At 44.2% G+C, this 17,759-nt stretch overlaps 1 protein-coding gene across 11 annotated transcripts in view; it reads left to right on the plus strand.

Annotated features, from left to right (window-relative positions):
- LOC123761784 (serine/arginine repetitive matrix protein 2) overlaps positions 1-17,759 on the plus strand; it is a 236,293-nt gene that overhangs the window by 146,046 nt on the left and 72,488 nt on the right. For all 11 annotated transcript variants that reach the window (XR_011229506.1, XR_011229505.1, XM_069330510.1 and 8 more), the window contains one exon: positions 17,632-17,759. This exon is cut by the window's right edge and continues 169 nt beyond it. Coding sequence is in view for 9 of the 11 variants with exons in the window: in XM_069330510.1 (XP_069186611.1) it covers positions 17,632-17,759 (128 nt within the window). In the remaining 2 variants the exon portion in view is untranslated. The remainder of the gene's footprint in view (positions 1-17,631) is intronic.

Genomic DNA, 17,759 nt, shown 5'->3' on the forward strand with positions numbered 1-17,759 from the left:
GCTTTACGTAATAGTGGCTTTAGGCATTGTATGTACTAGCTCTATCTATAAATCCATCAATGTTTCTATCACACCTTGTATGTATGTACTTTACCTGAATTAAACTTTGAATTTGAATAATTATGAATTAGACTCAAGTTGAAGTACGTTTTTTGAGACAATAAAATACATCTCAAAGGGCTAGAGTAGCTTAGGCTGCTCCACCCTCCATGAATTAGACTGTTTAGTTACATAACAAGAATGTTTGGTCCAAGACCTGCACCGACACTAAAACTAGGACGCCATCATCACCACATACACCGTACTCACTATATATATAATGGTGTAACTTACGGGAATATCAGAGTAAGCCCTAGAAATTATATCCTGTTTTCTAGTGGATGGGATGGGTTTGTTAGAGAGTAATGATGACATAGGAAGTGTTAGTTGTTAAGTGCTGCGCCATACATGCTGAAATAGGCGGAATACAGAGAACATATACGGCACGCATAGACGAGATAAAACACCTAAATTATTGGGATCGTCTCAAAGCTCTCCAAATGTACTCTCTAGAAAGGAGACGAGAGAGATAGCAAATAATATTCACATGGACAATACTGGAGGGACAGGTCCCAAATCTGCACAGTAAAATAACAACATACTAGAGTGAACGATATGGAAGAAATGCAGAACAGAACCAGTGAACAGCAGAGGTGCCATAGGCACAATCAGAGAACACTGTATAAACATCAGAGGTCCGCGGTTGTTCAACATCCTCCCAGCGAGCATCAGAAATATTGCCGGAACAACCGTGGACATCTTCAAGAGAAAACTAGATAGTTTTCTTCAAGGAGTGCTAGACCAACCAGGCTGTGGTGGATATGTGGGCCTGCGGGCCGCTCCAAGCAATAGCCTGGTGGACCAAACTCTCACAAGTCGAGCCTGGACTCGGGCCGGGCTTGGGGAGTAGAACAACTCCCAGAACGCCATCAAGCAGGAACACCACGTGTAGTGAGAATGTAGGCGTGGTGGTGGTGGTCACCCCCCCCCCCCCAGCACCACGAGCAGTGATCACCCGGGGCCAATGGTGTGTGTGTGTGTGTGTACTCACCTATTTGTACTCGCCTATTTGTGCTTGCAGGATCGAGCATTGGCTCTTGGATCTCGCCTTTCCAGCCATCGGTTGTTTACAGCAATGACTCCTGTCCCATTCCCTATCATACCTAATTTTAAAAGTATGAATAGAGTTTGCTTCCACAACCTGTTCCCCAAGTGCATTCCATTTTTCCACTACTCCCACGCTAAAAGAAAACTTCCTAACATCTCTGTGACTCATCTGAGGTTCCAGTTTCCACCCATGTCCCCTCGTTCTGTTATTACGTGTGATCATTTCATCTATTTCCACTTTGTCAATTCCCCTGAGTATTTTATATGTTCCTATCATATCTCCTCTCTCCCTTCTTTTCTCTAGTGTGTACTCACCTAATTGTGCTTACGGGGGTTGAGCTTTGGCTCTTTGGTCCCGCCTCTCAACTGTCAATCAACTAGTGTACAGATTCCTGAGCCTACTGGGCTCTATCATATCTACACTTGAAACTGTGTATGGAGTCAGCCTCCACCACATCACTTCCTAGTGCATTCCATTTATTAACTACTCTGACACTGAAAAAATTCTTTCTAACGTCTCTGTGGCTCATCTGGGTACTAAGTTTCCACCTGTGTCCCCTTGTTCGTGTCCCACCCGTGCTGAAGAGTTTGTCTTTGTCCACAGTGTCAATTCCCCTGAGAATTTTGTAGGTGGTTATCATGTCTCCCCTTACTCTTCTGTTTTCCAGGGATGTGAGGTTCAGCTCCTTTAGCCTTTCCTCGTAGCTCAATCCTCTCAGTTCCGGGACGAGCCTGGTGGCATACCGCTGAATCTTCTCTAACTTTGTCTTGTGTTTAACTAGGTATGGACTCCCGGCTGGAGCTGCATACTCCAGGATTGGTCTTACATAAGTGGTATACAGGGTTCTGAAAGATTCCTTACACAAGTTTCTAAAGCCAGTTCTTATGTTGGCCAGTCTAGCATATGCCGCTGATGATATTCTTTTGATGTGGGCCTCTGGGGACAGGTTCGGTGTGATATCAACCCCCAGGTCTTTCTCTCTATTTGACTCTTGCAGGATTTCACCTCCCAGATGATACCTTGTGTTCAGCCTCCTGCTCCCTTCGCCTAATTTCATCACCTTACACTTTCCCGAGTTGAACTTTAGCAGCCATTTTCTAGACCATTCCTCCAATTTATCCAGGTCATCCTGTAGTCTCTGTCTATCTTCATCCGTCTTGATTCTTCTCATAATTTTTGCATCATCAGCAAACATTGAGAGGAATGAGTCTATACCCTCCGGAAGATCGTTCACATATATTAGAAACAGGATGGGTCCAAGTACTGAGCCCTGTGGGACTCCGCTGGTGACATCTCGCCACTCTGATGTCTCCCCCCCTCACCGTTACTCGCCGTTTCCTGTTGCTTAAGTACTCCTTTATCCACTGGAGCACCTTCCCTTTTACTCCTGCCTGTTGCTCCAACTTTTTTAACAGCTTTTTATGGGGTACTGTGTCAAAGGCTTTTTGGCAATCCAGGAAAATGCAGTTGGTCCACCCTTCTCTTTCCTGCCTAATTTTTGTTGCCTGGTCATAAAATTCTATTAAACCTGTGAGGCACGATTTACCATCCCTGAACCCATGCTGGTGGTGCGTTACAAAGTTATTTCCCTCCAGATGCTCTACGAGCCTTTTCCTTACGATCTTCTCCATCACCTTGCATGGTATACAAGTTAAGGACACTGGCCTGTAATTCAGTGCCTCTTGCCTGTCACCCTTTTTGTATATTGGGACCACGTTAGCTGTCTTCCAACTTTCTGGTAAGTGTGTGTGTGTGTACTCACCTAGTTGTACTCACCTAGTTGTGCTTGCGGGGGTTGAGCTCTGGCTCTTTGGTTCCGCCTCTCAACCGTCAATCAACAGGTGTACAGGTTCCTGAGCCTATTGGGCTCTATCATATCTACACTTGAAACTGTGTATGGAGTCAGCCTCCACCACATCACTTCCTAATGCATTCCATTTGTCAACCACTGACACTAAAAGAGTTCTTTCTAATATCTCTGTGGCTCATTTGAACACTCAGTTTCCACCTGTGTCCCCTAGTGCGTGTGCCCGTGTGTTAAACAGCCTGTCTTTATCAACCCTGTCGATTCCCTTGAGAATCTTGAATGTGGTGATCATGTCCCCCCTAACTCTTCTGTCTTCCAACGAAGTGAGGTTTAATTCCCGTAGTCTCTCCTCGTAGCTCATACCTCTCAGCTCGGGTACTATTCTGGTGGCAAACCTTTGAACCTTTTCCAGTTTAGTCTTATGCTTGACTAGATATGGACTCCATGCTGGAGCCGCATACTCCAGGATTGGTCTGACATATGTGGTATATAATGTTCTGAAAGATTCCTTACACAAGTTTCTAAAGGCCGTCCTTATGTTAGCCAACCTGGCATATGCTGCTGATGTTATCCTCTTGATATGAGCTTCAGGGGGGCAGGCCTGGCGTGATATCAACCCCCAGGTCTTTCTCTCTCTCTGACTCGAAGTATTTCATCTCCCAAATGGTACCTTGTATCTGGTCTCCTGCTTCCTACCCCTATCTTCATTACATTACATTTGCTTGGGTTAAACTCTAACAGCCATTTGTTCGACCATTCCTGCAGCTTGTCCAGGTCTTCTTGAAGCCTCAAGCTGTCCTCCTCTGTCTTAATTCTTCTCATAATTTTGGCGTCGTCAGCAAACATTGAGAGGAATGAGTCTATACCCTCCGGGAGATCATTTACGTATATCAGAAACAGGATAGGTCCAAGTACAGAGCCCCTGTGGGACTCCACTGGTGACTTCACGCCATTCTGAGGTCTCACCCCTCACTGTAACTCTCTGCTTCCTATTGCTTAGGTACTCCCTTATCTACTGGAGCGCCCTACCAGTTACTCCTGCCTGTTTCTCCAGCTTATGCATCAACCTTTTATGGAGTACTGTGTTAAAGGCTTTCCTACAGTCCAAAAAAAAAATGCAGTCCGCCCATCCTTCTTTCTTGCTTAATCTTTGTCACCTGATCGTAGAATTCTATCAAGCCTGTAAGGCAAGATTTACCCTCCCTGAACCCATGTTGATGGGTTGTCACGAAGTCTCTACTCTCCAGATGTGTTACTAGGTTTTTTCTCACAATCTTCTCCATCACCTTGCATTGTATACAAGTTAAGGACACTGGCCTGTAGTTCAGTGCCTCTTGTCTGTCACACTTTTTATATATTGGTACTATATTAGCAGTCTTCCATATTTCTGGTAGGTCTCCCGTTTCCAGTGACCTACTATACACTATGGAGAGTGGCAAGCAAAGTGCTCCTGCACACTCTTTCAATACCCATGGTGAGATTCCGTCCGGCCCAACAGCTTTTCTCACATCCAGCTCCAATAGGTGCTTCTTGACCTCATCTCTTGTAATTTCGAACCTATCCAAAGTCACCTGGTTTGCTGCCACTTCTTCTAGCGCCATGACATCTCCCTGTTCTGTTGTAGAGACCTCCTGGAACCTTTTGTTGAGTTCTTCACACACCTCTTTGTCATTCTCTGTGTACCTGTCCTCGCCCACCCTAAGTTTCATCACCTGTTCCTTCACTGTTGTCTTCCTCCTGATGTGACTGTGTAGTAGCTTTGGTTCGGTCTTGGCTTTATTAGCTATATCATTTTCATACCTTTTCTCAGCTGCTCTTCTCACACTGACATACTCGTTCCTGGTTCTCTGGTATCTCTCTCTACTTTCTGGTGTTCTGTTATTACGGAAGTTCCTCCATGCCCTTTTGTTCAGCTCCTTTGCTTTCATACATTCCCTATTAAACCACGGATTCTTCTTTTGCTTCTCTGTTTTTTCCTGTCTGGCTGGGACAAACCTGCTTACAGCCTCCTGACATTTTTGGGTGACATAATCCATCATGTCTTGTACGGACTTGGTTCCGAGTTCTGTGTCCCAATGTATATCCCATAGGAATTTATTCATCTCCTCATAGTTTCCCTTTCGGTACGCCAGCCCTTTGTTTCCCAGTTCTTTTTTGGGGGTGATAATTCCTAGCTCAACCAGGTACTCAAAGCTCAATACACTATGATCACTCATTCCCAAGGGCGGTTCCATCTTAACTTCCCTTATATCCGACTTATTTAGGGTAAATATCAGATCAAGCAAGGCTGGTTCATCCCTTCCTCTCATTCTTGTCGGTCCCTTGACGTGTTGACTTAGAAAGTTTGTTTCCACATCCAGCAGCTTAGCTCTCCGTGTGTCTGGGCCTCCATGTGGGTCTGTGTTCCCCCAATCTATCTTCCCATGGTTGAAGTCTGCCATGATTAGTAGCCTGGATCCGTTCCTGCTAGCCACAGAAGCTGCTCTCTCTATTATATTGATGGTGGCCAAGTTGTTTCTATCATATTCCTGTCTAGGTCTTCTGTCATTCGGTGGGGGGTTATATATGACTACTATTATAGTATTGTGTGTGTGGGTGGGTGTAATTTATATTATATATATATATATATATATATATATATATATATATATATATATATAATAAAAATTACACACACACACACACACACACACACACACACACACACACACACACACACACATTAAAAGAATATCATCAGCGGCATATGCTAGACTGGCCAACATAAGAACTGCCTTCAGAAACTTGTGTAAGGAATCTTTCAGAACCCTGTATACCACTTATGTAAGACCAATCCTGGAGTATGCAGCTCCAGCCGGGAGTCCATACCTAGTTAAACACAAGACAAAGTTAGAGAAGATTCAGCGGTATGCCACCAGGCTCGTCCCGGAACTGAGAGGATTGAGCTACGAGGAAAGGCTAAAGGAGCTGAACCTCACATCCCTGGAAAACAGAAGAGTAAGGGGAGACATGATAACCACCTACAAAATTCTCAGGGGAATTGACACTGTGGACAAAGACAAACCCTTCAGCACGGATGGGACACGAACAAGGGGACACAGGTGGAAACTTAGTACCCAGATGAGCCACAGAGACGTTAGAAAGAATTTTTCAGTGTCAGAGTGGTTAATAAATGGAATGCATTAGGCAGTGATGTGGTGGAGGCTGACTCCATACACAGCTTCAAAGTAGATATGATTGAGCCCAGTAGGCTCAGGAATCTGTACACCAGTTGATTGACAGTTGAGAGGCGGGACCAAAGAGCCAGAGCTCAACCCCCGCAAGCACAACTAAGTGAGTACAACTAGGTGAATACACACAGGAGGGGGTAGCTGAGTGGACAGCGCGCGGCACTCGTAGTCCTGTGGCCCGAGTTCGATTCCCGGACTAGGCAGAGTTTCTTTCACCCTGATGCCCCTGTTACCTAGCAGTAAATAGGTACCTGAGAGTTAGACAGCTGTTACGGGCTGGTGGGTGGGTGAGGGTGTGTGTACTCACCTGTTTGTGCTTGCGGGGGTTGAGCTCTGGCTCTTTGATCCCGCCTCTCACCCGTCAATCAACTGGTGTACAGATTCCTGAGCCTACTGGGCTCAATCATATCTACATTTGAAACTGTGTATGGAGTCTGACTCCACCATATAACTGCCTAATGCATTCCACCTGTTAACTACTCTGACATTGAAAGTTATTTCTAACGTCCCTGTGGCTCATTTGGGTACTCAGTTTTCACCTGTGTCCCCTTGTTCGCTTACCACCAGTGTTGAATAGTTTATCCTTTTTTACCCTGTCATTTCCCCTTGAGGATTTTGTAGGTAGTGATCATGTCCCCCCCTTACTCTTCTGTCTTCCAGTGTCGTAAGGTGCATTTCCCGCAGCCTTTCCTCGTAACTCATGCCTCTTAGATCTGGGACTAGTCTAGTAGCATATCTCTGAACTTTTTCCAGCTTCGCCTTGTGCTTGACAAGATACGGGCTCCATGCTGGGGCCGCATACTCCAGGATTGGTCTTACATATGTGGTATGCAAGATTCTGAATGATTCCTTACACAGGTTCCTGAAGGCAGTTCTGATGTTAGCCAGCCTCGCATACGCCGCAGATGTTATTCTTTTTATGTGGGCTTCAGGAGACAGGTTTGGTGTGATGTCAACTCCTAGATCTCTCTCTCTGTCCGTTTCTTGAAGGACTTCATCTCCTATTCTGTATCCTGTGTCTGGCCTCCTGTTTCCACCTCCTAGTTTGATTACTTTGCATTTACTCGGGTTAAACTTTAGCAGCTATTTGTTGGACCATTCATTCAGTCTCGTCCTGTAGCCTCCTATCATCCTCTGTTTCAGTCCTCATATTTTTTTCATCATCAACAAACATTGAGAGAAACAAGTCTATACCCTCTGGGAAATCATTTACATATATCAGGAACAGTATAGGTCCAAGGACTGACCCCTGCGGGTCAGTCCTGGGGGACTCCACCTGTGTCACGCCAATCCAAGACCTCACCCCTCACAGTGACTCTTTGTCTTCTGTTATTTAGGTACTCCCTTATCCAACGGAGTACCTTCCCTTTCCCTCCTGCCTGCATCTTTAGCTTTTTCACTAGCCTCTTGTGTGGTACTGCATCAAAGACTTTCTGGCAATCCAAAAGTATGCAGTCTGCCCACCCCTCTTGCCTGATTTTTGTTGCCTGGTCGTAGAATGCGGCCTCAGATGGTGTGTGTGTGTGGGGGGGGGGGGGTGGAAAAAGAAATTAGTAGTTAGTAACAGTTGATTGATTGACAGTTTAGAGACGGGCCGAAAGAGCAGAGCTCAACCCCCGAAAGCACAACTAGGTGAATTATTATTATTCTTTATTGATTTACATATACATATATTTATATATACACAACTTTTTTTCCAATTATTGGGTCGGGATTTCTGGTCAATATTTCATCTGGGATTTATGTACTGTGGGGCGGGGTTTGCATCTAGTAAATCGCGGCTCTTGGGCCACCAGGTGTGGGAGCGGGGCGTCTCATCTTGGGCCACCAGCTGTGGGAGCGGGGCGTCTCATCTTGGGCCACCAGGTGTGGGAGCGGGGCGTCTCATCTTGGGCCACCAGGTGTGGGAGCGGGGCGTCTCATCTTGGGCCACCAGGTGTGAGAGCGGGGCGTCTCATCTTGGGCCACCAGCTGTGGGAGCGGGGCGTCTCATCTTGGGCCACCAGCTGTGGGAGCGGGGCGTCTCATCTTGGGCCACCAGCTGTGGGAGCGGGGCGTCTCATCTTGGGCCACCAGCTGTGGGAGCGGGGCGTCTCATCTTGGGCCACCAGCTGTGGGAGCGGGGCGTCTCATCTTGGGCCACCAGGTGTGGGAGCAGGGCGTCTCATCTTGGGCCACCAGCTGTGGGAGCGGGGCGTCTCATCTTGGGCCACCAGCTGTGGGAGCGGGGCGTCTCATCTTGGGCCACCAGGTGTGGGAGCGGGGCGTCTCATCTTGGGCCACCAGGTGTGGGAGCGGGGCGTCTCATCTTGGGCCACCAGCTGTGGGAGCGGGGCGTCTCATCTTGGGCCACCAGCTGTGGGAGCGGGGCGTCTCATCTTGGGCCACCAGGTGTGGGAGCGGGGCGTCTCATCTTGGGCCACCAGCTGTGGGAGCGGGGCGTCTCATCTTGGGCCACCAGATGTGGGAGCTGGGCGTCTCATCTTGGAGTAATATTTCTAACATTGGGTCCTCTAACATTTCGATGGTGTTCCACACCCTGATGGCTTGGTGCTGTGTGGTAATGGGGGATACTCTAGATGCAGCCGGACTAGAGCCTTATATAGGTGTATCTCTGTTTGTACTGAGGCTTCGGAATCTCCTCAGTTTCCCTAAGGCTGCTTTGGCTCTGTCTAGTCGGTCCCTTACGTGAATTTTTATCCCTGTTCTATTTATCATAAGTCCCAGTATTCTGCCGACCTCCGCATATTGGATCGGATGGTTGTCAAGGATGATGGGGTCCGGGTTTCTTTTCGCAATGTGTATTATCTGAAACTTTTGTTTGTTGGTGCTAATTTTCCATTGCTTCTCAAAGTTGTTTATGAGTTCAATTGCTGCCTTGGTCTTGTCGGCTAGTAGCGGCTTTGATGGGCCCGGTTGGCATATTATTTGGGTGACATCGTCAGCGTATATGATGTATTCTCCATGTTGGGGTTGGGGTAGGTCAGCTGTATATATGTTGAATAGTGGGGGAGAGGCAGCTTCCTTGTGGTACTCCACTTTTCAGTTCTATTACGTCACCCAAGTAGCTGCCGATATTAAGCCTAGCAGTTCTGTTGTCTATAAAGCTGCAGAGAGTAGTAGTAAATCTCTCAGGAAGCCCTAGTTCAGATATCTTATATTTTAGTCCTGTGTGCCACACTTTGTCGAAGGCTTTCGAGACGTCTCTAAGCACTATATTACACTGATCTTTTTTCTACACTGCGTTTTCTATATGCTGGTAGATCAGGGCTATAGCTGTATGGGCCCCTCTGCGGGTTCTAAACCCATGCTGCCTGGTGTTATACTTCCCTTCCTCTTCCATGTACTTCACAAGTCTCTGAGTATTTTCTCGAATATTTTACCTGGTACTTAGGAGAGGGAAATTGGCCTGTAGTTTTCAGTTTGGGTTGGGGGTTTACCTGGCTTGGGGATTAATCTTATTGTGGCATTCTTGAAGTATGTGGGGAATAGTTCAGATGCAAGAGCTGCATTTATTATACATGTGTATTGATGGAGTGCAATCACTGGTAGGTTGGATAATACCATCTTATTTATCTTGCTGTTGTTGTTCTTGTTCTTGAAACCCATAATTGTTTTATGGACCTCTGCAATGGTTATGTGTTTGATAAGGTGGCAGTCATCGCGTATGTTGTTAAGGTCTATTGTTTGCGTCGGGAGTAGTGCTGCAGCTCTGTTATCGACTTGAGTTGTAATTTCCCTTTCATTAATGGGGTAAGACGTTTACATTTTCTAACGGGTTTATCCTGAATATTTCTTTCCCAGAACTTCCTCAATTCCTGTTCTTGTTCTCTCTCCTCGTAGAGTTTGTTTCCTGAGGCGTCTATGATGTAGAGTGTTTCCTGAGGCGTCTATGATGTAGGGTGTTTCCTGAGGCGTCTATGATGTAGTGTGTTTCCTGAGGCATCTATGATGTAGAGTGTTTCCTGAGGCGTCTATGATGTAGAGTGTTTCCTGAGGCGTCTATGATGTAGTGTGTTTCCTGAGGCGTCTATGATGTAGAGTGTTTCCTGAGGCATCTATGATGTAGAGTGTTTCCTGAGGCATCTATGATGTAGAGTGTTTCCTGAGGCATCTATGATGTAGAGTGTTTCCTGAGGCATCTATGATGTAGTGTGTTTCCTGAGGCGTCTATGATGTAGAGTGTTTCCTGAGGCATCTATGATGTAGTGTGTTTCCTGAGGCGTCTATGATGTAGTGTGTTTCCTGAGGCGTCTATGATATAGGGTGTTTCCTGAGGCATCTATGATGTAGAGTGTTTCCTGAGGCGTCTATGATGTAGTGTGTTTCCTGAGGCGTCTATGATGTAGAGTGTTTCCTGAGGCGTCTATGATGTAGTGTGTTTCCTGAGGCGTCTATGATGTAGAGTGTTTCCTGAGGCATCTATGATGTAGAGTGTTTCCTGAGGCGTCTATGATGTAGAGTGTTTCCTGAGGCATCTATGATGTAGTGTGTTTCCTGAGGCGTCTATGATGTAGTGTGTTTCCTGAGGCGTCTATGATATAGGGTGTTTCCTGAGGCATCTATGATGTAGAGTGTTTCCTGAGGCATCTATGATGTAGTGTGTTTCCTGAGGCGTCTATGATGTAGTGTGTTTCCTGAGGCGTCTATGATGTAGTGTGTTTCCTGAGGCGTCTATGATGTAGAGTGTTTCCTGAGGCATCTATGATGTAGAGTGTTTCCTGAGGCATCTATGATGTAGAGTGTTTCCTGAGGCATCTATGATGTAGAGTGTTTCCTGAGGCATCTATGATGTAGTGTGTTTCCTGAGGCATCTATGATGTAGTGTGTTTCCTGAGGCATCTATGATGTAGTGTGTTTCCTGAGGCATCTATGATGTAGTGTGTTTCCTGAGGCATCTATGATGTAGGGTGTTTCCTGAGGCATCTATGATGTAGTGTGTTTCCTGAGGCATCTATGATGTAGGGTGTTTCCTGAGGCATCTATGATGTAGTGTGTTTCCTGAGGCGTCTATGATGTAGTGTGTTTCCTGAGGCGTCTATGATGTAGGGTGTTTCCTGAGGCATCTATGATGTAGTGTGTTTCCTGAGGCATCTATGATGTAGGGTGTTTCCTGAGGCATCTATGATGTAGTGTGTTTCCTGAGGCATCTATGATGTAGTGTGTTTCCTGAGGCGTCTATGATGTAGTGTGTTTCCTGAGGCGTCTATGATGTAGGGTGTTTCCTGAGGCGTCTATGATGTAGTGTGTTTCCTGAGGCGTCTATGATGTAGGGTGTTTCCTGAGGCGTCTATGATGTAGGGTGTTTCCTGAGGCGTCTATGATGTAGGGTGTTTCCTGAGGCATCTATGATGTAGTGTGTTTCCTGAGGCGTCTATGATGTAGTGTGTTTCCTGAGGCATCTATGATGTAGTGTGTTTCCTGAGGCGTCTATGATGTAGTGTGTTTCCTGAGGCATCTATGATGTAGAGTGTTTCCTGAGGCATCTATGATGTAGTGTGTTTCCTGAGGCGTCTATGATGTAGTGTGTTTCCTGAGGCATCTATGATGTAGAGTGTTTCCTGAGGCATCTATGATGTAGTGTGTTTCCTGAGGCATCTATGATGTAGTGTGTTTCCTTAGCATCTATGATGTAGAGTGTTTCCTGAGGCATCTATGATGTAGGGTGTTTCCTTAGCATCTATGATGTAGAGTGTTTCCTGAGGCGTCTATGATGTAGAGTGTTTCCTGAGGCATCTATGATGTAGGGTGTTTCCTGAGGCATCTATGATGTAGGGTGTTTCCTTAGCATCTATGATGTAGAGTGTTTCCTGAGGCGTCTATGATGTAGAGTGTTTCCTGAGGCATCTATGATGTAGGGTGTTTCCTGAGGCATCTATGATGTAGGGTGTTTCCTGAGGCATCTATGATGTAGGGTGTTTCCTGAGGCATCTATGATGTAGAGTGTTTCCTGAGGCATCTATGATGTAGTGTGTTTCCTGAGGCGTCTATGATGTAGGGTGTTTCCTGAGGCATCTATGATGTAGAGTGTTTCCTGAGGCATCTATGATGTAGGGTGTTTCCTGAGGCGTCTATGATGTAGGGTGTTTCCTGAGGCGTCTATGATGTAGGGTGTTTCCTGAGGCGTCTATGATGTAGGGTGTTTCCTGAGGCGTCTATGATGTAGGGTGTTTCCTGAGGCGTCTATGATGTAGGGTGTTTCCTGAGGCGTCTATGATGTAGTGTGTTTCCTGAGGCGTCTATGATGTAGTGTGTTTCCTGAGGCATCTATGATGTAGGGTGTTTCCTGAGGCATCTATGATGTAGAGTGTTTCCTGAGGCATCTATGATGTAGGGTGTTTCCTGAGGCATCTATGATGTAGAGTGTTTCCTGAGGCGTCTATGATGTAGTGTGTTTCCTGAGGCATCTATGATGTAGTGTGTTTCCTGAGGCGTCTATGATGTAGGGTGTTTCCTGAGGCGTCTATGATGTAGTGTGTTTCCTGAGGCGTCTATGATGTAGGGTGTTTCCTGAGGCGTCTATGATGTACAGTAGTGTGTTTCCTGAGCTGAGTTTCTCATCCGGGTTTTTACTTTTTTTCCATAACTTTCCTGGATTTCTGTAGTCTACATAAATTTTCCTTATTACTTCATCCCATTTTTTGGCGTATTCTGTTTTGCATAAATCTTGCAGCTCATCTTGTAGTGTTTTGCGCTCGTCCGTCCACCCGCTGGGCGTTATAGGTTGTAGAAGACTATGTCTGGTTTATAGTGTTGTGAGTGCCTCAGTTACGGGGATATGATCCCTCATACATTTTTCTATGGTGCTAATCCATGTATTTAGCTCTGTGTTTATGCATGATTTTCCTTTACATTAAAGTCTGTGACACTGATTCCCTGTGCACTGCTTTTGAACGCTTCCCAGTCAGTTTTAGTGTATTGAAGTCTTGGTGGTGAGGGCTTCTGAATGGGGTTAGTTGACAGCGTCATTATTATTGGCAGGTGGTCGCTTGTGCTCACAGGGCCCCTATCTACGCGGGTGTTTAGGAAGTGGTGGTTGTTGGACAGTATTATGTCTGGTTTACCACTGTGGCCTTGTCTGACGTAAGTTGGCAAGTCTGGGCCCAGGTGGGTTAGATTTCCTTTCCTTATCATATTATGGATGGCTTCTCCTGCCTTGTTGTTCCTTCCGTGTCCCGGGGGTTCCGTGTCCCAGGAAGTAGGCGGGTCTGTTTCTTCTGGTGAGTGTGATGACGTCGGCCAGGGGAAGGTAAGGCCGTCTTGGTGGCTGGTAACACGTTCCTATGAAGATTATACCTTTGGTAGTTTGGAGTGCAATTGCCAGGAAGTTTTCTTGAAATTTATCTAGAATTTTGTGTGGAATATTTCTCCCTACAGCAATTGGTGCTCCATCGTTGGCCTGGTCAGCTCTATTGACTTGGGAGGTTTTGGAGTTGAAGATCTTTATCTTCTCACTTTCCTTTTTCCTATGGCTGTTATTGAGTAGTGTTATTGTATCCGAGTGTATTTCTGTGTACAAGCTGCGGAGTTCCAATACTCTGTGCGGAGTCCAGCTTAAAACATTGTGTTGAATTCTTGTTAATGACTGGATGGCAACGTTGAAACTGATGGATCTCTTCCACACTGTGGATTGTCTGGGGTCGATACGTATCCTTCCCGCATTATGTTAAACTTATTGCTGCTTATCTGGTGAATGGATAGGTGGTGTTTGGGGAGTTAATGTAAGTGACAATGTTCTCGACTACTGGAGAGTATTACACGTTCATGTCGGCGTGTAGGTAACCCCTCCCCCCCCTCCCCCTCCCTCCCCCCACCCTTCCCATAATTTGATCACTGTGACATATTGATGGAGTGATTGTATAATATTTGGTGTGACAACACTGAAGGGGGCTCAGTGAGCACAGTTGTAACATGACACATTATACACGCTCTCCCTCCCTCTCCCCGCATGGAAATGTGGAGTTGCTCTCATTACACATTCACTGGCCAGGCCAACATAGTTTTGTAACGCATTTGACCCACATTATTGCACATTACGTCAAATGTGATTCATCAGTGTTTCTGATGAGGATTAAAATGAATAATCTTTCAATATATATATATATATATATATATATATATATATATATATATATATATATATATATAATATATATATATATATATATAATATATATATATATATATATAATATATATATATATATATATAATATATATATATATATATATAATATATATATATATATATATATAATATATATATATATATATAATATATATATATATATATATATATATATATATATATATATATATATATATATATATGTCGTACCTAGTAGCCAGAACTCACTTCTCAGCCTACTATTCAAGGCCCGATTTGCCTAATAAGCCAAGTTTTCCTGAATTAATATATTTACTATAATTTTTTTCTTATGAAATGATAAAGCAACCCTTTTCTCTATGTATGAGGTCAATTTTTTTTTATTGGAGTTAAAATTAACGTAGATATATGACCGAACCTAACCAACCCTACCTAACCTAACCTAACCTATATTTATAGGTAAGGTTAGGTTAGGTAGCCAAAAAAAGCTAGGTTAGGTTAGGTAGGTTAGGTAGACGAAAAAACATTAATTCATGAAAACTTGGCTTATTAGGCAAATCGGGCCTTGAATAGTAGGCTGAGAAGTGCGTTCTGGCTATTAGGTACGACATATATATATATATATATATATATATATATATATATATATATATATATATATATATATATATATATATATATATATATATATATATATTATATATATATATATTATATATATATATATATATATATATATATATATAAAATCTTTTGTTCTCTCTCTCCTCTTTTTATTTTTTCTCCCCTCTCTTTTTTCCCCCCACTCTCTCCCCCTCCCTCCTTTCCCCCCTCTCTCCCCGTCTCCTTTCCTCCTCTCTCCCCATCTCCTTTCCCCCTCTTTTTCCCTCTTCCCCCCTCTCTTTTCCCTTGCTCTCTCCCCCCTCTCTTTTCACTCCGCTTTCTTTTCCCTCTTTCCCCTCTCTCTTCCCTCTCCCCTCCCCCCTATCTCTCCCTTCTTTTCCCCCTCTCTCCCCTTTTCCCTTGCTTTTCTCTTTTTCCCTCTTTTCCCTTTTCCCTCTCTCCCCCCTCTCCCTCTTTTTCTTTTGCTTCTCTTTCTCTCCTCTCTTTTCGCTTTCTTTTTACAAGCGTTCTATGAATGCAAGCAAAAAATTTAGTGTTATTTACTTGGAACTTATAAAAATCATTGCCAACATATCCAAAATCAGGACTGTTTTTTGATACCAGTTGTGCAATGAGGAATTGTCCTGAGGCACATTGCTGGGTGAAAGTGTGTTTGCCGATGGGTTAATCTTTGTGTAATAAGAGGGACAGGTTGGGAGTGTGTGTGGGCAGCAAACAGTGAGAGGCGATTACTTCGCTCATCACCCCCGAGGCTACACAGGTGGGGGGCTCATTCCTCCACCGCTCTCTCACCACCTACTTTTATTTCAGGTTTGTAACGACAGAAAGATAGTGGTTAAACAGTTTCTTGTGCCATTTTGGGCTGTTGTGTAATGAGAACATCAGGCTGGTAGTGAGGAATATGCAGCACTTGTATGGTGCCCATGTCTCAAAAAGAACATAAATTAACTGGAAAAGGTGCAAAGGCATGCTGCAAAATGGCTTCCAGAACTGAAAACAAGCAATAAGAGGAGAGACTAGAGGTGATAGATAACTAGATAAACAAAACTAGAAACTTGTATCAATTTATCAAAACTTTATCGCAAAATTTATCAAAACTATTTAAACTAGAAGCTCTACCCTCCGTGGAGGGTAGAAATTACCCTTCCCTGTGGGTGGCCGTTTTTGCTAGTGTATCGTTTCATTGTAGTATTTGTTTCACATGCATGTTTTCTGTCCAGTTTTGTTGTGTTAACTTGGCATTTTGTGCTCTGAACAGCATGTGCTCAGCACTTACTTCCCTGGGTGTTGGTGAGCACTTCCCTTGTACTGAAAGAGTTAATTCTCTGGTATTGTTTGGGGTTCATCCTTTCAAGAATAGGCCACTGGGGTGGAGTGCTTTATCTTGGGTATTTCAGGGGTCTTCTGATCTCTGTTTAGGCCCTTGGTTGGAAGCTGTCATTAGGTTGTGTGGGGTGCACCATGTGCGCACACGCTATGCTTATACGGCATACCACAGGTGCCATTTTGCAGCACTGGTAGTGGGGCTGCTTGGGGTTCCTGTTTTATTTGGTAAGCATCCCCAAGAGCCTGGGTGCACCTGTCTGGTTCATTACTAGCAGGCCCTGGTATTCCCCAGTGGATCTCTGGCAAGGTCAATTATGCATAAGGGATGGCCTGTTGAGCCCACTCTCACCCATTGCGAGTTTGAAAGCTGTTTGTTGCCTATGCTATGTGGTGACGGTCATTATTTCTGCCTCTGCCATGCTGTCTTTTGGGTTGATGACTCTTAAATCCCGAATCTTAAGGGGTTTTGTTCCTCATGGGTTCTGATCCTGCCTCTGTAGTCAAGGCATTTCAGGCAGCTGCTGCCTTACATGCTAGGTTTCCCGGTTTGTGTTTGTAGCTTTATGCTTGGATGGAAACCCCAGATTTTGCCACATATGGGAGGGGGGTCAGGTTTTGGCTCTTGATACCTGGTAAGCCAAGTAATGAACTGTTGTAACTGGTAGATTGGAGCAATCTCGGCAAGATAGCTAAATTTGGGCACCGCGGCTCTACCAAAAAGAGTCGTTTCAATACATTCGACGATAGGTTTTCATATAAATCTCTTCTAATGGCCACAAATCTATACTAATGTCAATCAGCAAGAAGTGCCTACCTCATTAACTAATATAATATGAATGAATTTGTAAATGAAGTACTATATATATTTCCCTCTAATAATTGTATTGAATTTGCTGACTAAATGTAAGGACTTATTTAGTGTTAACATAACAAAACACGTGTGAATGTTCATTTTGGTATGCAATAATTGTACCTACATTTTATCCGAAACACTTAAATATGGTTAAGTATATCTGAGAGTGAGTTCCATGCCAGGTTCCTGCCATGTGCAGCAGTATTATATATATATGCTGGATATTTTGTATGTTATTCTAACTAAGGTTTGTTTAAGACCTAGAAACTGTCAATATTAGGAGGATACATATGATTCAAAATACAGTAAACAGTATTCTATTTAGGAAAGTACAGGAAAATATTTGGCACTTTTATTGAATTTATTTGGCACTTTTTTTTATTTTTATTTGAACTAACTTCACCTTATTTTGATTTTGAGAGAATTCATTAAATCATCATTCTATATAAGGAACAGTACTGTACTGTACTATACAGTTTATCTTTTTTAACAAATTAAATCCTAATACTGTATAAGTAATAATTGTTTTCCTTCTCAGTGTACGTGAAACCCATGCCGTTGCTGAAGCACAGCAGGAGAAGAACTCGCGTCTGAAAGAGGCCTTTGGCATTTCTGAGTTTTTTGTAGAGGGTTCATCCCTAGACCCTAACAGAAAGGCAAAAGAGG

This window comes from Procambarus clarkii, chromosome 24 (assembly GCF_040958095.1).
Source record: "Procambarus clarkii isolate CNS0578487 chromosome 24, FALCON_Pclarkii_2.0, whole genome shotgun sequence".
Classification (NCBI taxonomy): Eukaryota; Metazoa; Arthropoda; class Malacostraca; order Decapoda; family Cambaridae; genus Procambarus; species Procambarus clarkii.